This window comes from Toxoplasma gondii, chromosome XI (genome assembly GCF_000006565.2).
Source record: "Toxoplasma gondii ME49 chromosome XI, whole genome shotgun sequence".
Lineage (NCBI taxonomy): Eukaryota > Apicomplexa > Conoidasida > Eucoccidiorida > Sarcocystidae > Toxoplasma > Toxoplasma gondii.
Window position 1 is genome coordinate 5952590 of NC_031479.1, and position 24120 is coordinate 5976709.

Below are 24120 nucleotides of genomic sequence, written 5' to 3' on the forward strand. Positions count from 1 at the left end.
GCGAACGAAAACAGGGTGGAAACGAAGTTGTGTCCCACGAACTGCCTCCACTCGTTGACTGAGGGTCTACCGCGCGGAAAGAGAATATCAAGTTCTTCGTGTGGAGGTTTTTGTTGCGTTCCGTACAGTCGTAAGAAACAGTCAGTGCTGGGAAGGTGTCATCGAAACTATTCGTCCAGAATCTCGAAACCGTGAGTGTTGGTCCTCGCTACGCTGACTACAAAAGGAAGCAAAGCGAGTCTACCCGAGTCGTCTCGCCCAGGCCTTTCGGATTTCTCTTGTCGCCACAATCTTTCTCGCAGAAAACCCTTCGCTTCAGAGCTGCCACTCCCCTTTCGACGGCGAGAGCGAACTCTGGCGGCTGAGAGTGCCAAGAAGGCGCGTGACATGCGTGTTTCGTAAAGTCAAACAAGCCAAGCCGCGTTTTCCCTCGACAGACGCTAAACATGAAACTCGACCACAGAAAGAGGCTCGTCGCTCTCCCGCAAACCTGCCACACCGTCCGGCAGGCTCCTGCGGTCCGCATGCAACCCCGTATGCACCATCGATCCCACAAAAATCACCGGTTCTCGGACTCTCCACCATCTCAGCTGCCGAGCGCGCCACTGCACAGCCGGTGCATGTAGGGAACGCAACGAACTGTATGACTCTTGGTTTCACGGCTACTTCCCTTCCCCGTTAAAAAACGACAAATCACGCAATTCTCAGGCATCGTTGGAAACGGGATACCCCAGCGGGTCTAAGTGTGCTTCCATAAAATGCCATGCACGAGTGCTGCGCGCCAACAGTCCTCACACAGGATGCCTTTGACGGCCACCGCTTCACAGATAACACTGCCCCTACACATCGGTATGAACAGATCCCTATATACATGCGCATGGATAGAGATGCGGAGAATGCGTCTCGAGATCCTTTCTACATAGTTTTCTCGCCACCAGCAAAAGTAAACGCTGTGTGTGCGCTGCGTTCACCTCTGTGGACTCTGTCTACAAAAAGAATGCCGTGGAGATGGTCGATTTCGTGTTGGACAACTCGCGCCTCCAGCCCCGACAAAGTCGCCTCGCGTTGAATCCCTTCAAGACTGGTGTAACGCACGCGTGCATGCAGCGGCCTTTCTACGGGCGCAAATACTCCAGGGACAGAAAGGCAGCCTTCGACGTCAGAGACCAGGGGACCGTAAAGCGAGAGAAGCCGAGGATTCAGAAACACCCGCTCGCGAGAAGACTCTCGGACGTCGCCGGTTGGGTTCCACACAATCATCTGCACACTGACGCCCACCTGCGAAGCAAACCACGAGCGAGACGTTTCGTACCTTCAAGTCAAGCCTTTTCTCCAGGAACCGAGTGACACAGCAGACTATCTTCGGTCCGATGCTCTGCGGCAGGTTACCATTAGAACGGATCCAGATGACGTTTACACGTGAAGCAGCGGAAAGAGAATGGAAACACATCGAGGCTTTCTGTAGAGAAGAAGAGGGCAGGAAGTACGCTGTGTAAACGGTGAAAAAGAGTGAAAAAGCATCTAGGTTTTCTGTGGGGAAATGGACTCATAGATGCTTCGCAGTTCAAGCACGACATAGACACACCCGAATCTTCGCCAATTCTCAAACGTTTCGAAGGTCTCTAGTTTCGGCCACACAGGACGTATATGTCAATCAAGGCCTGTCCTGCTGAAGAAGTCTGGACGCGTTTTTTTTCGTCGATCTAGAATTCACGAAAAAAAGCCATACACTCGAATCAACATATACACAAAGGACTACTTCACTTGAAGAAGACACCAAACAGATTCACACATACAGCTCTGAATGACAAAGAGAAAACGCCATGGAGTCCATACTTGTAAATCTACATATATACATATATATATATATATATATATGTATATGCGAATGCGTGTGTGTGTGTCATACCATCAGGACACCGAGACTTGTGAAGTATCGCCTGTCGAGGATCGAAGGTGAGCGAGAGCGAGAGGACAGTTGGGTGTGTTTCGTTTCTGCGGGAGGGTTGCATGCAGGTTCTCACCTGAGGAGCAGCGAGGCCTACTCCTCCGTCTCTGTACATGACAGCGAGTAAGTCCTTGGCAAGTTCCTTTGTCTCTTTCGCCTGCCAGTCTGCCTCGGGATGCGCAGGAAGACGCAAGAGCGTATGTGGCGCCGCCAAGACGTCCAGTGTTACATCGCGTGAGGCTTCTCTCGGTTGAAAAGAGGAGTTGCTGCTTGCCGCCTCTCTCCGCTGTTTGCCGCGTTCCTCTCTCCCTCGCCGTTCCTTCTCATCTCCTCTGAAAAAAGCCGGCAGCGCGCCAGAGGCGCTCCAGCTGCGAAAGCGGTGGAGAGCTGAGGCAGAAGAGGCAGCCGAAGAAGAAAACCACGGGGAAGCAGACAGAGAAGAGACCGAAGACGAAGAAGATGAAGAAAAGAAGGGATACGAGGAAGGAAAAGGAGAAAAAAAGGATGGGGAGGAGGAAGAGGAAGAAGAGGGAGAGGAAGCAGAGATAGAAGGTACTCGCCGTGGTGGCGTGAAAGAGGACGGTGAGACAAAGGCAAGAGGAAAGGGAGACAGGAGAGACGAGTGAGATTGGACAGAAGGTGCATTCTGCTCGAGAAGAAGTCTTCCCTTGAAGTCTCCACGAACAGACAGACAAGCAGAGGGAAAAACTTGGGCGGAGAGACCAAAGGCCAGACACAGCTGAAGCACTGCAAACGACGGCCTGACTGCATTCATGTCTGCACAAAAAAAAGTGAGAATCCAGAACAACGAAAGTCCGAAAGAAAGGAAATCCGAAAAAATTCGGAAAAAATCCAAGATATAAGTCTGACAGAGGTGAAAATCGGGAGAAAATGAAGTTCCAAAAAAACCGAAAGAAATGAAGATCGGCACAAGGCCGAGAAAGCGAAGAGAACGGGACTCTGGGGTCTCTCTCTCTCTCGGGGGTTCCTGGCTGTCTCCGGTTGCGCTGGATTTCCAAACGCGAGCAGACATGCATCAACGCGACCTCGAAAGTACCACGGAAAATAAGGTGAAGTGAAAGCGGAGAAAAAAGCAAGGAAGCGAGGGAAAGAGGATTTCTCAGAAGACACCGACAAGAGCAGAGGCCCTGTACTGCAGCGGCCTCCCTGTGTGTTGAGAGAAGAACACAGAGTCACATTTTCTCTGCTCTCTGACTTCTCTGCGGCAACATCTGAGGAGAGAAAACAACTTGTTGTACGAAATGTGAAGAAGAGATCCCTCTGGGTTCCAAGGAGACACTCTCGGGCATGCAGAATGTGCATGCAACTGCTCGGAGGACAGCGAGACAAGACGCCACGAGACCGCAGGCTACGAGTTCGACAAATAGTCACTTTCCTCTCTTTCTGCCCGTCTTTTATTGAAAGAGCCTTTACACACAAATCCTTCAAAACAGAGTGCGTCCACGTCGCGTTTTTGGCTTGGTCTTTCTCGTTTTTCCCCTCCCTCTCCAATTCGCTCCTAGACGGCGGCCGAGCTGTCCGTGTGTGTCTTCGTCGAGACCCCGCCCTGTGTCTGCTTTCTTCTTTCACTTGCTCTCTTTCTCTCTTTTCTTTCTTCTCTTTTTCCTGCTTTCTTTCTCGGTTCGTTTCTGTGCTGGCCGTTCCTCTCAGAGGCCTCGGACTGCAAGCAGCCGACGCGATACGGCAGTTCCCAGTGCCTCTCCTGGGCTTGTCTTCTTTCTAGGTTCTCTTGCTTCCTCTCTCCCTTTTCTTTCTGTTTTCTTCCTCTTTCCATTTGTCTGTCCTCGTTTCTTTTTTTCTCTTCTCCTTCCTCCTCCGTTCCGCCTCCCTTCCCTCCCGTCGCTGTGCGCGTCGCGGGGCAGACGGAAGAGACAGAGACAACGCGTCTTCGAAAAACACGGCTTTTGCGCTCCCTTTCTCTCTTTTCCTCGCGGTCGCGTTTTTCCACTTCATTTCTCTCTTCTCCGCTTCTCTGCGCGTCTCCGTGACTTCTTGGCCTTCGCCGTGTGCCTCCGAAAGCGCGGACTCCGTCTCCCGGTTCTCGTTTTCTCTTTGCAGTCCGCGCGCCTCTGTCTTCCTTCGCGTCGCTCTGCTGGAAGGCCGGAAGCCGAAGATGGAGAAACTCAGGAAGGCTGTGCGCAAGGGCGCTGTCGAGGAGGTCCGAGGTCTCGTCCTCGAGGGTGCAGACGTCAACGCTCTGGACAAAAGGGGAGGTGAGGACAGAAGAAGAGAAACGCGGGGGAAGGAGAAAACGACTGAGAGGGAGCGACGAACGAAGCCAGACAAACACACGTAGGAGGAAGGAGAAACGAAAGGAAGAGTGGAGGGCAAAGAAAGAGAGAAAGGAACGAAGCGTGGAAAATAGTGGAGGAGAAAAGACCAGTGGAAACGGGGAAGAAATGCCCGAAAGAAGAAAGGGTGGAAAGAGGAAGAGAAGCGAAAGCAGAAGAAGAGAGCGGAGATGGAAAAATGCTGGCGAAGGAAGGAAAGGAGGCGAGAGACGAGAGAGAGGAGGAGAGGAGGTCAGGGTAGACGCACGAGAAGGAGACAACCGAAGAACAAAGAAAGAAAATTTGCTAGTGAGAACGAAAAAAGAAAGAGAGAAGAAAAGGAAGAAGTGAAGAAAAAACAGTCAATCTCGCACTAAGTGCGAGAGACTTCCAAGGAAAAAACGTAGCAAGACGAGATTGGAAGACAAGGGAGGCGACTGACGTTTGCGCGTCGAGACACACGTGTGCCATTTGTCCTTTTTTTACTTTTTCTCTCCACTCGTTTCTCCCTTCTTTTTTTTCTGCTGATTCTTCGCGTTACGAGCATTCTTGACTTGTGTCTTCTCCTCGCAGTCAACGCTCTTCATGTAGCGGCAGAGATGAACGATCTGGACCTCCTGGACGCTTTGCTAGAGAGCCCGAAGGCGGACGTTAACATCGTCGATGTAAGAACAATTGATGTTTTTCCTTTTGTCCTCCACACATGCAGACACACCGGCACGTCTTATCATTTGCAGATGGAGCGTTGAGGCGTCTCCTCTGCATCTCTCGACTCGTTTTTGTGTTTGCCGTTGTCTTATGCGCTCAAGTTCTTTGCTGGCGCCCCTTCGCAGGGCTGCTAGGCTTTTAACAGCCCTCTTCGTTTTATGTCGATGCAATTTGTCCTCGTCCTTTTTCTGTCAATTCACATTTTCTGGACACAGATTCGGCGAAGTCATTCCGTGCAGAGACGTTCAGCTGCAGACTCTGTCTTCTGTCTACCGTGGAAACAAGAAAGGAGACGAAAAGAACGCAGAGGAGAGAAGACTCACACGATATAGGGCGAAGAAAAGAAAAAGTAGAGTGGAGGAGAGAAAACGGGGAAACAGAAGAAGATCAACGGAAGAAGAAAGGAATTGAAATGAAGAGAGAAAAAGGAAGGAAGGGAGGAAACAGAGGAAAAGCTGACGTACGAGGTTCGAGTCTCACTCTCTTTTACGTTGCTTTGTGTTTTTCGCAGCAGGTGCAAGGCTGGACGCCTATCGTCCACTGTCTCTGTGCCTCAGGAGGAGATACTTCAATTCTTCGACGTCGTAAGTTAATCCCTACGTCGTCTTCTCTCCCGCTTGTTCCTCACAATTCTCCCGGAACTCGCCCAAGTCTACGCACTCTTCGAGGAGATATCTACAGCGACCTGTGCATACTTGGACATGTATTCTTCTTTTTCAAGTAGACGCAAGCATATATGCATGTCTATAGTGTTGCCTACATATATCTATCTATATGTGCATATATATATATATATATATATATATATATATATATATACATATATATGTATGATTATTTGGTGCATGCATAGGCAGCTGTTTTCATGGGTACGAAACGCCTCTCTGTCCTTCTATGCTACCCCCAAGTAGCTCCTCGGCCATATAAATATAGACATCTGTACATATGCTTATATATATATATATATATATATATGCACAGGATGGTCGTCTTGACTCGTTGGCTGGGTCGAGCGTTTGCTCAAGGAAACTTTTTTGTGTGTGAGCTCGCGTTTTTTCGCCTTTTCCTTGCGGGGTGTTTCGCTGCCTTCGCGTCTTCCTCAGTATGCTCTTTCGTTTTTTCCTGCCTGTTCGATGCGCAGTTGTCAAGGTGCCAAGGTGTAACCTCACCGTCACAGACTTGGATGGCAACTCCGTAAGCGAGCAGTGACAAAAGGACGCATTCAACACCACGTATATATATATATATATATATAAATATAACAATATATATAAATATATATAAATGTATACATATAAATATATACATATATAAACATACTAATATATATATGTATATATATTTATTTGTATACATAGATACATATGTATGTGTATATTTGCGCATGCACCCAATACGTCTGCGCATGCAAATGCGCACATTTGTGACTTTGTGTTTAGGCACACATGTGACAACGACGCACTTGCACACCGGCATTGCTGCCTGCATATATATATATATATATATATGCATGCATGCGCAGTGTCTTTCTCACTCCTCTCGACTACATACGTACGCATGCATGTATAGAGGTATATGTGATTGCGTTCCCTATTGTCTTCGGCGTAGAGCAACGCTGCAGTCTGTTTTGGAGGGTGAGAGAACTCCGAAGAAGAGTGTTTGCCATGGAGCAGCTTCACCCCAGGGCGTCTTTCTGCGTCTCGTGCTTGCTTGCGTCTCGCCAGCTGTCCACACACCCGAAGTCTCGTTGCTCTTCTTCTCTCTTCGACGCTCTGGCTTTCTTGTCTTTCTTGCATGCACTCTCCTTGCTCAGGCACTTCACTGGGCTGCAAGTGAGAGTTCTCCAGCCGGTGCTTCGCCCTTCTCGTCTGCCACCAACGAGAGAACGAAGGCGCCAACCCCGTGTTGCGGGGTCTGAGGCTCGGGGCTTCTCCGAATATAAGCCGACAGCCTTGCTGTTTCGCGCCCACACCCTCACAGAGAGCTTCTCGTGGCTTGGGGTGTTTCGCAGTTGCGAGAGACCGAGAGGAAAAGGGTAGCGTTCTCACATTTGCTGTCCTCCCCGCGAGGCTCGCTTCCACTCCAATGAAAATTGCATTTAGAGTGCGTTCTGGAGGAGACGGGGTCTGATCCTTTCACTTTCCGTTTACTTCGGCCCCACTGTGAATATGGCTGTGCCGGTGTGCGCGTTTCAAGGATCTCGCGAAACGGGTGCATCCGCAGGATGCAGCCCTCGCAGCTGGTTCTTCGTGGACGCGACTCAAGGGCAAAAGGGAAATTTGCGAAATTCATGTTTTCCAAGAAGTCCATTTGAAGACGAGGCCGATGTGCGTTTCTAAATGAAACGACGCAAGCTGTCAACACGGGACTTGCGAGTCGGTTTCCGTGGAACGCAGGCGAACCCGTTTGGAATGGGCATTCCTTCAACGCCAAGTCTTCATGGATTGCGTTGCTGACATGTGATTCGTTCGTCCGCCCACACGATCCGTAGTCTCGTGTCGCCGGCAACGGTTGTCTCCGATGGGAGGAGACTCCCTTGAGAAGCGACGACGAGAGGTTTTACCGGCGTTCCGTTTTCGCATTGCTGGGCTGCGATGACGCGTTTCGTCCGACTTGGGGACATTGTGGTTCTTTTTTTCTGTACTTTTCCATCTTTTCTCTCTTACGTTTCCCTGCTCTCAGTGCTCAACCAACCGGACGCCGTCAAGCTGCTCATCACCCGTGGCGCGCCAAGAAACGCCGTCAACCACGCAAAAGGTGACTCTGCGGACTGAAGAGGCGGAGGTTTTCGAAAAGAAAGACAAGACATCTGCAGGAAGAAGTGAAGCCTGAATCCGGAGAAACCAACAGAGTCTGAGATTCGACGTCAATCCGTGGAAGGCCTCAACCCTGTAAAAACGAAGCAAAGGATAAGACTCCTGAGAAACACCTACAAGCATTCAGTGTGTGTGTGTGTGTACATGAACGGTGGTTTTTTCGCAGCTAAGAACGCGTCTGCACGTAGAAGATTCGGGAGACCGAAATAGAAACCTAGCGGTTTCTAGAGCGAAACGAATTTGTAGGAGTCGACAACAGACATAACTACGTATGGCGAAAGCTGACGGTGAACGGACATGTTATGTCTCTGCGTGTCAACATGCAAGACAGAACAAGGTCTCTGTCACATTTCTTCCGATCTGAAAAAACAGGCACCGCATAAGGAACGCACTTCTGTACATGCAGCCTCCGCGTTCGTTTCGTCTAGTCCGCATCAGCTTTGTCTAGATACACTCTGTGGCGTACTGTGAGACTCGTCTTAACGGCGAGGGAGAACGGAGCAGAACTGCTTCTTGTGGAGACGGAGGAGACTGCCATGAGGTGATTTCTCCTTACTGCAAACCATGTCCCTTGAAGTGAAGCTACAGCTCCATCCAAGGATTCAGAGTTGACGAAAGAGAGTCGCTATCCGTGTGCAGGACCAAGAGCTGGACTGGCTTTGCCGAGCCGCTGTTGTACGCGACAACAGCCTGCTGACTTTGTCCTTCACAGTTTTCTTGAACCCATTTCTGAGGAGAGATAAATCCTTTTTTTTGCGTCGGCGCGCTTCCCTTCCCGCATTACGTCAAAATGTCGAGACCTCGTCTTCCAGATCCTTGCTACCAAGTCCGAACTTCTGGATGTTGCTGTCACACCTCGTTCGGCGCAAGTGTCTTTTTATCGCGTTCCTCTGGGCCATCTCGAATCACAGGGGGTCAAACGACTGTGGTCGCGCGTCGAACGATCCAGCCGTGAGGCGTTTCTTTGACAGCCAGACTGGCCTCCTCCTGCCAAGAACATGCCTTTTTGCTGCATGCATCTGGCCTTTCAGAGACGCCTCTACACGTAGCGTTGAAGGAGGGGAACGAAGAGACAGTTGAGATGCTAATCGAGGAGAACGTGGACGTGAACGCAAAGAATGAAGACGGCAAAACTGCTTTGTGAGATTCTCCTTTTTTCGTGTATTTGTGACACAAATTGCAACGAGACACTGTCTCTGTTCGCAAGAGCCTCTCCTGAGTCCTGCGGTTCTTTTAAACGACTTGCCCTCTCCTTCCCTTTCTCTGCTTGTCTCTACGCTTCTCTCTTGATTCTGTCTTTCTCTTTCACCTCTTTCTTGTCACCTCGTTTTTCGCGCGTCTCTCACTCGTCGTCGTCTACCTGTAATCTACCTTTTCTCGATGTCCTTGATTTCCCTGCTCTTAATATGCGGCTTGTTTTGATTTCTTTTCCTTGCTGCCGCTTCCCGCTTCTCCTCCGCGGGTGCTCTCCTCGTTTTCTCTGGCATCACTTTTGTCTCCGACGTCTTTCTCTGTCTTTGCTTCTTCACCTCGTTCTGCCTCTGTTTCCGGGCGGCATGTCGGCTTGTATGCGGTGCGTTTTTTCCTTTGAATGGTCTGTACTTGAAGCCGTCCACCGAGGGAGTTGTGCGCAGTGGTGTCAGATTTATTTATGGATGATCTTCGCAACTCGTGGTCAAGGATTCTGCTCTTCAGGTTTTTACTTGCCGACTTGTACGGACTGTGTGCATTGGTTGAATGCGTTGTCTCTGCGTCTCTCGCTCTGGTGTACAGACACGTCGCACTAAGTCTGCGACAAGTGAATTTGGCTCGTCGCCTCCTGCAGTCCGAGAAACTCGATCTGGATGCGAATGTCGACGCCGAGGGAAATACGCCGATTCACCTCGCAGTCAAAGAGGTGGGCGACAGATTTTCCAGACCAGTTCTCTCGATTCCAAAAGCACAAAGTTTAGAAAGAGTTCCTTTTACCATCGTTTACTGTTCAAATAGCATGGTAAAGAAATTTGATATTCTCTAGGGAAAACTGTGGGGTAGGGAACGAGAGTTCCTGAAAGACTTAAATGGTCATCAGTTAACATCACCGTTCTCTCGTTAAAAGGATGTTTGGATGAGTCTTACCGTTTGAAGAATGTGCGACAAGAAAGCAGCCGATCCGGTGTATGTCCACAACAGAGGTCGCATGTACTTTTTCCTGCAGGGACTGGACGGATTTGTGGAGAAACTCGTTGCTCGGGGTTTCTCGCCTGACGCGCGCAATCGGGCAGGTGCGCGTTTTTTCGAAATGCGCTCATCTCTTCTTTGCATGCACCAATTATGTTTTTTCCCTTGTTTAGACGCCCAGCGGCTATCAACATACCTCCGTTCGTGCGTGGCGCTTCTCTTCTCGACCTCAAATTGTCAGACTGCATGCGCCCCAAAAAGAGAGGCTAGTGGAGCATACGGCTCGCGAGAAGCATATCAATTTATTCAGGTGTATATGGCTTCACACAGACATATTCTAGAGAAGCAGGTGCTTGCGTATGTACCTGTACCTCGCCTTCTCGCAAGGATATACGTCTCTATATGTGAAAAATCTGCGTTATTGATGCAGGTAACTGTGGATGCCCGCATGCAAATGAACTGGTGTCCACACGCATGCGCATGCGGGTGTCAAAGTATTTCTTCTTACCACGCGAGCATGCTGCATACGAATCTGGTTTCCTCCGTGTCGCTCTCGTTCCCAGCCGTGAGATGCTGATTTGTCTTTGCTTGAGAGGGAACGAAGTGCTCGGTTCTCTCGAACCGGGAGTTATTCATCTGCATGCAAAGCTGCGATTCTCCCTTTTTTACAGGTTTCACTGCAGAAGAATTGCGGGAGCAGCAAGTGAAAGAGGCAGAGGTAACGACGTTAACCGGGTCGTCTGCACCTAAGCGACATGCGTTTTTCTGTTGCCGATGCAGTCCCGTGGGCTTGAAATCCGTGTGGAATGGAAACCAGACCTTTCTCGCTTTCTCCAGAGCGTCTGGTTTCTGTGGGATGCTCTGACGGCACAGTGCTGGCCTGTGGAGCGCACTGCATGCCCGTACTGAGCTGGAACCCAGACTTCTCTCCGTCGTTCTGCTACTTCCGAGAGTCCAGGTCTTCCTGCAAACTGACTGCTGCACACCGCAACGACTCTCTGGACTGCTTCTACGCACAGCGGTCTGGGGTGGCTCTCCGTATCCGGAAAGAGCGTTGCGCTCTTTCGCGTCGACTGCGTTCTACGCGTTCGTCGAGGAAATCTGTTTCCCTCAACAGCGCGCGAGACGCCGACTCTGTCCTCCTCTTTGCCATGCGTTCAGGAAACGGCTGAGAGACACTTGGCCGCAAAGGAGGTGCGTTTCCGGCTTGCGTTTGCCTCTGTCTCCCTTCGCGTTTCGCCAGAAAAATGTCTTGAGCGAGGCGCGGTGCGATCGACGTGCTATGCTCCAGTGGATACTCACTGGACGTTCCACTTTTCAGCGTTTCACAGACAGACACAGACAAACAGAGAGACACAAGTCGTTGTGTGCGTTGGAGTGACTGGGGGAATGCTTGCAAAGAGCAGGGCGTCCGAGAGAGAGACTTCCTTTCAGCGCGTATGCAGGTTCCCCGCCGCGGCTGTGCAAGCACGCAGCGATAAGGAACGTTTTCTGAGTCTCTCGGTGGACAGCGAGGTTTGGGAGGTGGAGATAGCAGCGAGAAAGAAAATGCGAAGAAAAAGAGGTGGAAAGGAGAAAAAGCAGGTTGTCAATAAGGCTTCTTCCTCTCTCGGATTGGTGGCGTTGCTTGGCAGGGTAGTTGAGTTCTCTTTCTGCATGTGCGCGTGAGACCGAGGTTTTTCTAATCCATTGTTTCCGTCGACCATCTGTTTTCAGCGCAGGTCGATTCCAAGAAAATGCAAAAGCGAAAGTCCCAGTCAGGCGCCTTTGTGCGAGAGTGTCCTTGAATAACTCGCCTTCTGCAGTCTGCTCTGCTTTCTCCGTTGCGCGGCTGAGTGTGCGTCAACCTGGCGAGTTTCGAGTTTCATGTTAAACCGCTTTGGAGGCAGTTGTCTCGACGGTAGAAACTGACTCGCTTTTCCGCGAGTGTTTGTGGCGATGCAGGAGCGCGAGCTTCGCAAAAGACGGCAAGCCGAACAAGAAATGAATCTGTCAGAAGTGACGCGCTTCTGTCGAAACTACGGCCTCGCGGACTCCGTCGCCGAAATCTTGTACAAGAAAAAATTCCGTTACTTGGACGACGCGTTCTTCGACCTCAGCGTGAGTCCTCAATTGAATATATAGATACATATAATTGTATATATGTGTATGCATATTCATGTATGTATGTATATATATATATATATATATAAGGCGGAAACCAGTTTTTAGCTGCGAGTGTCATCAGGGCCATCGTACGAGTAGTCATGTCTGGGAGAGGATTCGTACTACGCGTTCCTCTAGAATAAATTACGAGGTGGACAGCTGAGTTATATCTTGAAGGTCCGGGACTTTTCGGATGGAAAGGAAGACAGTCGCAGGAGACAAGGGGAAGAGAAGCGTTTCATCACGATGGCAAGCGGCAGTGGGCGCGTCTTGAACAGAATTTTTCAAAGTTTCGTTCTCTGACTCATCCCTAGAAGCGAGTTGAATCCTCCTTTTCTGCAGAGAGGCTGTTTCGTTTCCGGATGCGGTGCATGCGACTCCAGGTTGCTTGTGGGTATTTCCAAAGTGAAGAAGTTACTGAACTCTCAATGACGTCGACGCCTTTTTCACGCAGCAAAACAAGAGACGAAGCTGCTTGCGTCTGAGCTCTCCAATGCATTCGCTTGCAGGTTAACTTCGTACAGCCCGTAGCTGTTTCCGAATCCAGTTTTTTCGCGAATAAGACCGACCGCCCCTGCGGGTGGATGTCCCGTGCATCTTCCGTTTTCCTTGCATGAGTTTTTTTCGGCACTTGTTGCTTGAACGTTTTCGATTGCTGTGACGCCTTGCAGAGCGCGATGCTGAAGAAGTTTGGGCTGTCGAATGACGACCGGGAGAAGCTCGAGCAGGTAACACAAGGTGTCGTCGCGTTATGTGAAGAAAAACTTTCTTCTCTAGTCATTCAGTACAATATAAAACAACATACTCAGTTCATCGCTGCTCTACCAGGGGGATTCGATTTTCTGTGGTTTTACCAAGTGCCTCGCTACTGTCTCGGCGTTGCTTGGCCGCCAGGTCCTAGGCTGACTTCGGTGGAAACGAGAGGAGATTCTTCAGAAGTCTATTGAAGATAGTTAAGCATGAAAAAAACGAGTCTCTCGAGGATTTTTATGCCGCCCGCGTTCGTGCCAGTCTCCTCTGGCCCGGAACTGGAATCATGCACTTCGGCAAGAGAAACTCAAGGAGAGAAAATCTTAGTTCTTTCAAGAATAGCTATCCTAACTTACGCATACATACACACATACATACACACATACACACATACATGCATACACATTTTCGTCATACGGAAATAACAACGTGTCCAAATAGAGGAAGCTCGTTTACTTTAAACGGCGGAGCTTATGACAGATAGGCCAGTATATATATATATATATATATATATATAGCTACGAACACCAAAAGGTTGTCCGTACTCGTGAGATGTTTGTTAAACAGCCCCTGGATTTTTATTTACTTATATGAACGCGCAGATATGCATGTACATATGTGTATATTTCTCTAGTCTTTGTGTGGCTGAAGCGTGCTACTTGAATGCACGCTGCAGAAATCTTGTCTCTTGTTTCCAGGCTCGGGAGGACTACCTCGCGAAATCCGAACGTGAAAGTGAGAGAGCGGGGAAGGCGGCACTTGATTTGCATGCAGAAACTTATTTTCAAATCTGTATCGAGTGGCCCCGCCGCTCGTCTTCTTCTTAGTGAAGAATGCTTTGTTGAACAGACTGTGTATTTCTTTTTATTTACCTAAATGTACAGTGCGATGGGTTCGTCGAGTCCCCTCCTTGAGGGCGACGCGAACCGTTTACTGACAAAGATCATGTAGCTTCGTTCGTGGAACTCAGCAGAGCTTTTGCGCGACCTGCGATGCCTGTCAAGTCGGTCGGGGAAGCTCTGATCATGGCTATGGTATTAAAAACTGCATTTCTACTTTTTTTACACTTTCTCTGTAGAAATGGAGGTCTATGAAACTGGTTTCTCTGCCCTACAAAAACGGTTAATGAATCTTTTTCCATACGGCAAATGTGGCAACAGTCACAAACACTCTAGCTCTGCTTGTGCACAACAAAAACGGCACCTTCTCTGTACTCGATGTATTCATTTTCTTGCCTTTCTGGACACTCTTACTTGGACGCGTCACCGTGTATCGATCCGTCTCCTCTACGTCTCACGTCGTTTTTAATTCTGTGTCCACTGTTTCCTTCTGTGTTTCACTTGTTTCAGCTATGCTTCCCTCTCACATTCGCTTTTTTAAAAAACGCTAGATGCGTTTCAGGGGTTTTACTTTGCCAGAAGTTGTTCAACGGCTAGGCGCCTCCTTGTTTTCTTCCCACCCGGTCCAGCTCTGTATTGTTTAACTCGCTTCATTCGTAGTAAACTTGGTTGCCCTACGTTATGTGTATGCTTATATGTACACATATATGAAGATATATTTATATGTGTATGTGTACATATATATATATATATATATATGTCTGCAAGCCTCTGGTATAAATATAATTCATCAATTCGGTCTGTGAATGTGTTTGTGACTCCACGTGTTGCTACATGCGTTTCTCCGTGTGACGGTAAAAAATGGTAATCTCAGTGGTTTGCGAGAGCCGGAACATAACGATGTTTACTCAGTTTAACTCTCTTCTTGGACTCAGTTAACTCGCGTCCGGGATGGCGCACTTGCGTTGTGTTTGCTTCGTTTGTTTCCCTCTTAAGTCGCTGCGGTTGTTGCGGTATCTCTTCCTTTTTCTTCTAGAAGCTGCAACTCTCGAGGCAATGGAGAGGGCTACGGCGCGCAGACGAACGTTGCTTCGCCTTCTTGGATTTGGTAGGCCATGGAGAAAAGGCGCCAATGTGCAATAAACGGGTGTGCGCAAGACATCTGAACATGTTGGCGTCCATTAGCATATGCATGTATACTGGAAACTGCAGGCATCAGCGCTGACGGGCTGGTAGAAGCGTCGAACCGAGCCGGTACAGCAAATACGGTATCCGAGAGTGCCAAGTCTACCGTATATGATTTATTTTGCCCGTGGACTACGCTCTGTCTTACATTATAGAAGTCCGACGGAGACAGAAGCGGAAAGAGGCTGTTCATGGTCAACCCCTCCCGCAGGCAGCGAGTGTGAGAGCTGTGTGTCACACTCACTCTTTGGCAGTTCAAAAGAAACACGCGTCGTGACCCTTGTGTCTCATTCGTGAATCGTGTAATCTAGAAGCGGCTGTTTGTTTGACAGATCTCCCGCACCCAGATATCGTAAAACGGCCGTCAACCGGTCCGGCACCCCCTGCGCGTATCGTGCCTGCTTGGGAGTTTCTAGCGTGCGGGAGAACAGTGACTTCACCAAAGCGCGAAAGTGGCCGTTGCAACATGCAGCATCCTAGAGCTTACTGCGGTAGTTCTGTATATTGCAACACACTATTATGATAGATAAGGAGTACACTGTAACATCTGACGGTGAACTTGCGGCGTCTCTCTGCGGGAGTTGAACGGCATGTGAAGTGGAGCGTCGCGTGATGAGCGTGCGTTTCTTGTCTGTTGCAGTGGTCGTGGCGATTATTTTCTTGCTGCTCTACTTTGGCCTCGAGCTCTTCATTGCGCGAGACAGCCGGAAGAGACGTTAACAAGAAAAGCTTCCTCTGGATCTATCGCTGAATCACAGCCAGTGAATTTTAACCGTTCAATCGATACCGTCAAATAAATATGAGTCAAGCGAAATCGTCAACCCAGCGTCACCAAAGAAACATTGGAAATGAATAAAACGAAAAGCACATATCGATAAGAGCGAATCCAACTAGTTACTTCCACAATTGTCTTAGAAGCTCAGATGGTCTTCCACAGACGCTCTCTCCGGTTTCGGACCTATTCGGAATCTGCTGTTCCAGAAATCAAAAAGTAAACGACACAAACAGCTCACCACAAGACGTTGTGCCCGGAAGGATCTCAAATGACAGTGAATCCATTTGTCACTGTCACGCATTCGGTATTTAATTTTTCTCCCTGGGACAAAAGTGGCTGCGCACCTACGGCTACCAAAAACTAAAGTACCACGAAACAACACGGACGTTCCGCTTTTGGTTCCTCGGCGTCATAAAACGTCTCTGACAAGAATCACAAAACACCACTACTACCTGGTGAGGAGCGTTCCACTTGGCCGTTGACCAAGAACTGGATTTCGGAAAACCAACCACCACCCACCGCATTTTTCTCCTCACGTTTTTTTCTGTCGCTCGGATGCCTACCCTCCACTCATCGCCGCGCTTTGTGGACACTCAAGAGTAGGCGCGTCCGCTGAAGTCTGGGCTCCTGTGCATTCGTGCGCTCTTGTATGAAACTCATCGGCTCGGAAGAAAATGAATTGTTTTCGAGCGTGGTAGAAAACGGCCGACGGATCGTTTCAGTGAACACCATCGAAAAACTTCACACCGCGCTCTACAGGATTAATCAGCGGTCTGCACCAAGAAGACCGCGATGTCTTTCCTCAATATCAAAAGAGTGACGTCGGGTTCCTTGTACATGTGTATCTCATAGCTGCGTACTTCGGTCGGACCAGAAAAAAGGTTGTGTGTAGAAGAGAGGACACTTCTCCGTGAACCTAGTCGGCTGAAGAGGTTTTCGACAGCGTTTCCAGAGGCCAGACAAGGATACGTAGGAAGCGGCAACCTTCACGACAGAAATGCCATCCGAAATGCGTTACTGCGTAAGTCTGAGACACACCACTCACAACTCGGATGTGACTTTAACGAACGAGCACTGGACTTGAGTTTCAGTGGGAAACGACAATTGGATTCAAAACGGCACTGAAATAGTGCTGTCTCTTCGAGAGAACAAATCTCCTACTTCGCTTCGCATTCGATGCCATCCTGGGCCACAGGGTAACTTCTGAGAACCGTGATTGGCCACAATCACTTCTCCCCCCGCAGAACGAGAAAAGGAAGCTGTATGACAAACTTGCCAACAGTCCTGTCTATCTTTCTTTTCCGTGTCGCTGACGGTGTGCTCACAAAACGTGTGAGGGGTACCGCCACCTTTGTTTCCGTCCTACGGAAGGAAGAACGTACTTGCACTCTATGCTCCAGTGTATTACTCGATTTCGGTCTCACCAGCGTAACTGTGCACCGTTGATTGAGTACTCTATCAGCATCTGTTCTGGTTCTTTTGCCACCCAGAAGAATATATTTGAATTTCAGTCACCTGATACGCAGTATTCTACTCTTTCGCCCTAAAGGGATGCACGGGTCACTGCCCGAAGCTCTTCGGTTCTTCTCACTCAGCTTTTCTTTCTTGAGACACTGAAGGAGGTTCCGCAGTGGAACGTTCCTACTTTATGCGCCCTTGGATCAAAAATTCATTTTGAGAGAAACGCTACGGTCGTTCTTCAGCGATGCGTTTTGGTGACTTCTGAAAGAACCGATCGGGGCCCGGTCGTCACGCTCCCAAGGTGTGTCTTCCTTCCATTTTTCTCTAGTCATCGCATGTTACCTCCTTTCTTTCCAATGAAGATAAGGCTCTGTGTCTGAAGAACACGAGAAAGGGGCATTTAGGTGATAGAATGTTGAATGCCGAAAGAGTGCTGAAGAAACACATGGGGATTTGGAAGGCAAAAGGTTCACTTTCCATACTTCCTTTGGGAGCGATCCCTCTATTTCTCCCTCCTCTGACTTCAAAATGCACTTCAATAAAAAGAATGAAAACCTACAAGGAGGGGGAAACGGCGCTTCGATGCAACAACGGCCGCATCGCACCAAGAGCGAAAAATGCCACTGTCGACTCCCCGTGCACTGTCTGGTTTCTAATGCTTTCCTCCCACCGAACCCATTGTTTTTCTACGAAGACGCCATCGTATAAGACATCTACAGTTCTACTCCAGTTTGACTGCAACGACGCGGCGCTGCTTTACCGAAGAGCGGGACTTCTGGCGGGGCCGCTGTCGTCCTCCAACACTCGTTTGCGACTCTCGAGTTCCTAGTTTTCATCTTCCTTCAAGGGACAACCAGTTCAAGCATGCCATCGACTCTCAGCTACCCGAGGAACGGTCTTTTTTTTCTCAACATGAGAGAGTGCTTTCTGGCCCTTTTGCCTCAGGCAACTCGGCAGGGTTCTGTAGACTGAAGAGACCCGCTCCTGAATGAGGAAACCCAAGTTCCCTTCCTGGTCCCGTCAAATTCTTCGGGCTGATCGTGTAGGTTTCTCTGGTGTTGACACACACACGAGCACTGCGGAACTTCACCAACGCGGGACCACCAAAAGCCGCTCGTTGAAGCGAGTTGCTTCGTTCTTCCCCATTCTTTGGTGTCGTTATCGGCTCACTTGCAAGTTACGTGCCTCGCCACGCTTGAACCGAGCGGGGAACTATGAAAAGTTGAGGTTCTGGTGTACCAGAGCATTCAGCCGCTGTGTAGGAGGTTATCTCGACCGGCAGAGCGTCAGCTTTTTGTAATTTCGTTTTCAGTTTATTTCTTCAGATCACGCGCTTTCACGGAACCCGACGCGACAGCAGCTGTTGCCGGGAGCGCGGGGTGTATGTACACCCTTTTTCGAGCACGGACACACGGAAGCGGCGACATCAGCAGCAGAACCCCTTCGCTTCTGCACCGCCGTCTTCATACCAAACACGAAACACTTTCGAACGAAAAGCCACGAAATGCCCGATACAGGTGGAGAGGACGGGACGAAAAACCACAGAATTTGCTGCAAGCTCTTTTAGCGACCCGGTTTGTGGCCTGAACCTCAGAGGCGGCGCGAGACGCGCTGACTACCGAATGCTCCCCCTGCGCGGGACTGAGGAGGCGAGACGACGGCCTCCGCCAAACTCGGAGTTTCACAGGTGGGATGAAACTGATGACAAGTGGTGCGCAGACCATCTTGTCGCACAAAATGTGTCAGAGCTGAAAACGTGGAGCCACCGTGCCTCCGCAAAACACCACCAGTCAAAAACCCCGGCCAAACGCCACGAGGCGACCCTCGAATGGTGCAGAAAGACCATACTGTCTCTCCACGACGTCCTTCCTTTTCCCCGATTTGCGTGCTCTGCAAAATTCCCCCATGTTATCTTGAACGCTTTCTCGGACACCACACCCCGTCAGTTTTCGACTGTCCCCACTCACCAAACACACACTCGACAGCTACGATCCGTATCTCAGAACTGGCAACCTCATTTAGTTGCAGCAGACCTCGGTGCCTGCAGTGGGTGCATCTTCTTCTGGAGTGACGCCTCGATCCTCGCGTTTGTCGGTTCCGTTCGCGACTCCGTTGACGCCATGCGTCTCTTCCTCAGCGTTTTTCGCTGCTCCACGCGCCCCCCGTTTCCACCTTCCGCCGCTGGCTTTGTTTCTGGCCTCGGTCAGTGTCGCATCGAGGGAGGGGAAGGCGGCCTCGTCCGAGGCGTCCACACTCAGAGGGTTCTGAGGAGTTCGCCTCGTCCCCTGAGCGCGCTGCGGGCCTCTGCGGGGTTTCCCCTGGCCTGCCTCTCCAGTGCGGGTCTCCTCGTCGCCGTTGTCACTCGCGTGAACAATCGCGCCGGCGGCAGCCTCCTTCAGAGCCTCTTCGATAAGCTTCACCGCCTTCTCCACTGCGGCGGGGGCTCCGCGAATCGCAGCGACGCCTTCCGTTCCGTCCATTCGAATCGACTCCACTCCGCTCTGCGTCTGGATCTTTCGAATGCGAGCTCCGTGGCGCCCGATGATTGCTGCCACCATGTCCTTCGGAACAGGCACCCGCTCGAGGACGCCCTCGTCTTTCTCATCCGCGAACTCGCGTTCCTGGCGCTCCCGCAGAGCCGCGACGCAGGCTTGCACCGCCGCCTCGCCGCCGCGCACTACCAGACGGTGCTCGCGTCGCTCGATCGACACCGAGACTCCAAACTGTTCCTCGAGGTCTCGCACACCCTGGCCGCGCTCGGCCAGCAGCGCTGCCGTCATCTCTTTCCCGACGCCCATCGCCTCGCTGTGTCCTTCCTCCTTCAACAACGTGGTCAGCATCGCGCGCGCCGCCTCCACCTGCTCCTTCGTCCCCAAGAAAGAGAGCACGAGGTCACCTGAGCTCTGCGCAGGGCTCCGGGGCGGGCGGAACGTCACTCCCGTCTCCTTCTCGATGTGGGCGCGCTTCGCTCGCGTCACGATCCGAGACAAATCTCGAGAAACAGACACTTGCCCCGTCACGCGGTCCAGCAGCAGAAGGCCCTCCTCCGCCGCCTTCACAGCCGCGTCGATCTCCTCAGACGGACCCACCACAGTCAATTCGTTCTCTCCACGCAAGTACGTCACGCGGTCCTTCTCCCTGAGATTAACAAAAAGAAAACGAGAGGCTTCGTGGAGATAGCAGAAAACAGAAACGAGCACAGACCAACGTCTGAAGCAGCCACAGAATCCAAGACTCTCGCAACCACTTTCCTCAACAGTGGTCTCGCGACGAAGCGTCTGGACCCCTGAAAAAGCGAAACTGTTGAACGCACCAGGTGGAACTCGCAACACCTTCGATCGCAAGACAAACCAAATAGCTAGATTCCCTGTCACATTTTATAAAATGCGATTCCTAGGTCCATATCAACTACCTTCTTCTGGGGAGTATATACTACGAGTCAGACTCTCTCTTCATAAAACTGCGGAAAACAGAGATCTCTTCGCATTCGTCCAAGTTCACTTGCAACTCCAAAACGCATGCGTGCCACATTCCCTGCCTCTACGGCATGCGCCTGCTGTCGTCTGCTGTTTATTCCGACGCACTGCATCCCTTGTTCTGCCCCCGATTTCCCCTCTTCAGTTGACAACGCACCGAGAGCTCGCGGTGAATCCTGGGGCGTTGCCCTTGAGGAGTTTCAGGACTTTCTCGCCGTCAGCGCTGACGGTTTTGACGACGAGCTTCGCGGCTTCGTCCTGCAGACGCTTGGCGGCAGCAGCTGCGTTCTCTGGAGTCGCCTGTTGAACCAGGAGGAGGCCCTCAGAGCCGCCCTTCGGCGCCCGCACCGAGCAGTGGAACGCGGTTTCCAGTTCGCGCAGGAAAGAGCGGAAACTCGCGCCCGCCAACGCGCGGGCGATCGGAACCGGAAAGACCAGCGAAGTCGCCCCTCCTGGGCTCCCCGCTCCGGACGCAGAGGCCACCGGGGACGCCACCACCTCCTGGAGAAGAGAAGAAAACAACTTCCAGGCCGTTCGTGGAAGAGACAGAAACAATGAACGAGACAGAGAAACGGAGACAGTATTTTATGGAGACAACAGAGAAAGAGGAAACACAGACACTTCGACGTGACGACTTGAACTGGAGGTGACGGCCAGTCTTGCTGCAAGAGTCTCCGGCCATGCATGCTCGCCTGTGTCTTCTCTTGTGTTCACAGCAACACACGGACCACAGAAACAAATCTTAAAAAACACCCTACGATAGAGTTATATACATGACAAACTTATATATAGAGAGCTGTGTGACCCCACAACTGTTTAATACTCTTTTCTGGTCCACCTGTTTTGCCAAGCCTCTCCCGTGGGGATCAGTCTTCACCGTTTCCCAGCTTCAGATCTTGGCCCTTTCAATTCTCAGAGAACAGGAACCTCTCAGCCATTTCCTCTGTGTGTGTTTACTCCAATCCCCCCCCCCCTCACGTTTTAACGGTGAAACTGCCTGCTGCCAGGTGAGCAGTGTTCATTCCGCTAAATCGTCTGCAGTTTGATACGCTCTACCGGCCGATCTACGGTGTTTTTTTTTTGGTCTCGTTCTGTCTAGATGAATCTCGAGATATTTGTCACGTTCCGTGTGTATTTTAATACCTACACAATTCGACGCTTAGTTCCTCAGGTATTCCACGACAGTCTGTCTGCACAGCTGTGCATGGTACTTGGTTTACCTTGAGTTGACGAATGCCGGCTGCTATCTTCGCGGCAGTCGCACCCATGACGATCATTTCATTTCCCTCTGCCCAGACAACGACGTCGTTGTCTTCCTCGACGCGACGAAGATTCGCTCCTCCCGCCCCGATGACGCTACCGATGCTGCGGCCTTCCACCTGGACGCGATGTTTCTCGCGTTTCTCAGGCTGCATGCCTTCCTCGAGAGAGTTCAGCAGGGCGACTCCGCGATCGACGTTTGCAGCTTGGAGCCCGACGACCGCGACAGTGCCGGCGCGCCCCGCACCGCCGCTCTGTTTGTCGAGTACGAGGCCACACGCCCGTTCGAGTTTCCGAACAAGCACCGGATTTTGCCCACCGGGAAAGAGGAGGCCCATGGCGTCTGGCCCGAGAGAGACATGCTGCACCACGAGGGGCTGCGGTTGGGCGGTCTCCTCCTCCTCTGCAGGTTTCGGCCCTCGGCGGCGCTCTGGGCCTCCGCGGGACAAGTCCCCGAGGCGCCGGCGCCACTGGGCCTCTTTCGCACTCGAAGGGCTCGCAGACCCGTTTCCGGCGTGGCCCGCGCGACCGCGTTCGCCTCCAGGCGAACCCGACGCGTGAAGCGCCTTGAGGAGGCCCTCGCCCTCGGCCTTCAGGGCGCCGAGGCGGTCGCGGAAGACCCGCAGTTCGTTTTGCTGCTGCGTGAGGATCAACTGCTCGCGCAGGTGAACGACGTAACGCAGACTCTCGTCGAGACAGGCGCGAATCTCCGCGCTCTCACCCTCGCCTTGGTGCGCCTGGCGCTGCAACTCGCGCTGCTGCTTCTGGACCTGCGCCTCGACGTCGCGAATCTGCTGCTGCAGCTGCTGCACCGTCACTCGCTTGCTCAGCGGCTTCTGCAGAGCCGCTACTTCGCGTTCGAGGGTTCCGTCGATCTCGCGGAGCACCGCCTCGACGTCCTGGGACAGCTTCTTCGCGCTGGGGGCGCCAGACCCGCGGGTCTGTTGGCCCGCAGCGCGCTTCAGGGCTTCGAGGCGGCGACGCAGCGGGGCCTCCTGCTCGGCGTAGTGGGAAGCCATGCCGGTGGCCTTTGCCTCGGGGCGAACGACCGCGAGGACGGCGGCCTCCTGCTGACGTTGCTCCTGCTTGCGGATCTTCTTCTTCAGATTTTTCTTCTGAGACGCACTCAGGTTGCTCGTATCGACCTGCGGCCTCGCCACCAGTGCAGTCGCCGCGAGCAGGTCCTGCGTACTCACTTCCTTCGGCTTCTCAGTCGCCTGGGGTGCGCTCCCGGTCTCGGGGGTCTTTTGGGCCACTTGGCCCGCGGGGGGGGTCTCGCCCTCCTCGGGGGTCGCGGCGGAGCCTCTCTTCTTGCGGGCCATAGTGAAAGGAGGGGAGGCAGGTTCGGGGCAACGGACGGCTTTGCGGAGGCGCGACCAAAAAGGCTGTTCGATACGCGGGCGCAAGTAGACACGACAACGAAGACCCAGGAAGGAGCCGGGAAGAAAGCAGCGAAGAAGACAAGCGAGAGACGACAGTGACGCAGGGCGCGGAAGGAAACAGCCGTGGGTGACCTGGCAGAAAACAAGGGACAGGAGACACGGGAGCGAAGGGGAGACAGTTCAGAGGAACGAGGGGAGAACGGAGGACCTTGGCTGGGAGGAAAGGAGGGAAGGGCAATTTTTTTGCGGTAGGATCTAGGTTGGATGATGTTAGAAAGAAGAACGCAGCGACTTGCTGGACGGAAGACGCCGAGACAAACCCCTGAAGTTGAGTGGGGGGGGGGAGGGCAAGTTTTTGGATTCTTGTGCTGACGTGACGCCACCGATAAGAAGCCGAGGCAGTGAGGAAGTGGAAACGCGAGGGAGACGGCAGGGCGGAGCGGCCGACAAAGCTTTTTCACGGGGAAAAACTGGAAGGGACGGGCAGAGGAAGACGCGATATTTGCACGCGACCAAAAAGACCCCCCCGACGCGCAAGAAGGAAGCCGGCCAGCCGTAGCAGAAAGGGTCACATGAACAGAAAAGACAAATGAACACCTTCACACAAGACGCAGACAGTCCAAAGCACCCCTTTGCCGCGAGCAAAAGTCGCCAAAAGACAGTGCACCCGGAGTCGATAGCCCGTACGCAGGTGCAAGGAAAAACCCCAGGGTTTTCTTAAGTGACCAAACATGCGTGATTCCCCTTTCTCGCAGCCTCCCGAATGTGCAAACTGTACTTGGGTTTGTGTTCTCAACACCCGAGAACGCTCTAGCACTACCCTTTCCGCTGCGCTGGAGCGTTCCTGTCTATAGCAACACCGAGGGTGGTCTGCCCACATCCTATCCTGTCTACGCGACCCGACAGCGCCTTTCTCGCGGATGA

General features: G+C 51.7%; 3 protein-coding genes across 3 annotated transcripts; 1 reads left to right on the top strand and 2 right to left on the bottom strand.

Moving 5' to 3' along the window:
• Window positions 1-531: 531 nt before the first annotated feature.
• On the bottom strand, window positions 532-3217 carry TGME49_216700 (hypothetical protein). Its single transcript, XM_002370937.2, has 2 exons — window positions 2025-3217; window positions 532-1278 (listed from the first exon to the last, which is right to left on the bottom strand). The coding sequence occupies exons 1-2, from the start codon at window positions 2979-2981 to the stop codon at window positions 916-918; spliced, it is 1320 nt and encodes a 439-aa protein (XP_002370978.2). The 5' UTR covers window positions 2982-3217; the 3' UTR covers window positions 532-915.
• A 42-nt stretch (window positions 3218-3259) lies between these two features.
• On the top strand, window positions 3260-16780 carry TGME49_216680 (ankyrin repeat-containing protein). Its single transcript, XM_018779744.1, has 16 exons — window positions 3260-4182; window positions 4813-4904; window positions 5459-5531; window positions 6089-6141; window positions 6761-6779; window positions 7630-7704; window positions 8795-8903; window positions 9537-9660; window positions 9961-10027; window positions 10595-10641; window positions 11085-11117; window positions 11868-12023; window positions 12740-12796; window positions 13517-13553; window positions 14694-14765; window positions 15483-16780. The coding sequence occupies exons 1-16, from the start codon at window positions 4083-4085 to the stop codon at window positions 15560-15562; spliced, it is 1194 nt and encodes a 397-aa protein (XP_018635258.1). The 5' UTR covers window positions 3260-4082; the 3' UTR covers window positions 15563-16780.
• FUBP2 (FUSE-binding protein 2 / KH-type splicing regulatory protein) lies at window positions 16405-24003 on the bottom strand. The gene is made up of 3 exons (XM_002370934.2): window positions 21775-24003; window positions 20712-21055; window positions 16405-20216 (listed from the first exon to the last, which is right to left on the bottom strand). Exons 1-3 carry the CDS (start codon window positions 23134-23136, stop codon window positions 19097-19099), a joined length of 2826 nt encoding a protein of 941 aa, XP_002370975.1. The 5' UTR covers window positions 23137-24003; the 3' UTR covers window positions 16405-19096.
• Window positions 24004-24120: the final 117 nt, after the last annotated feature.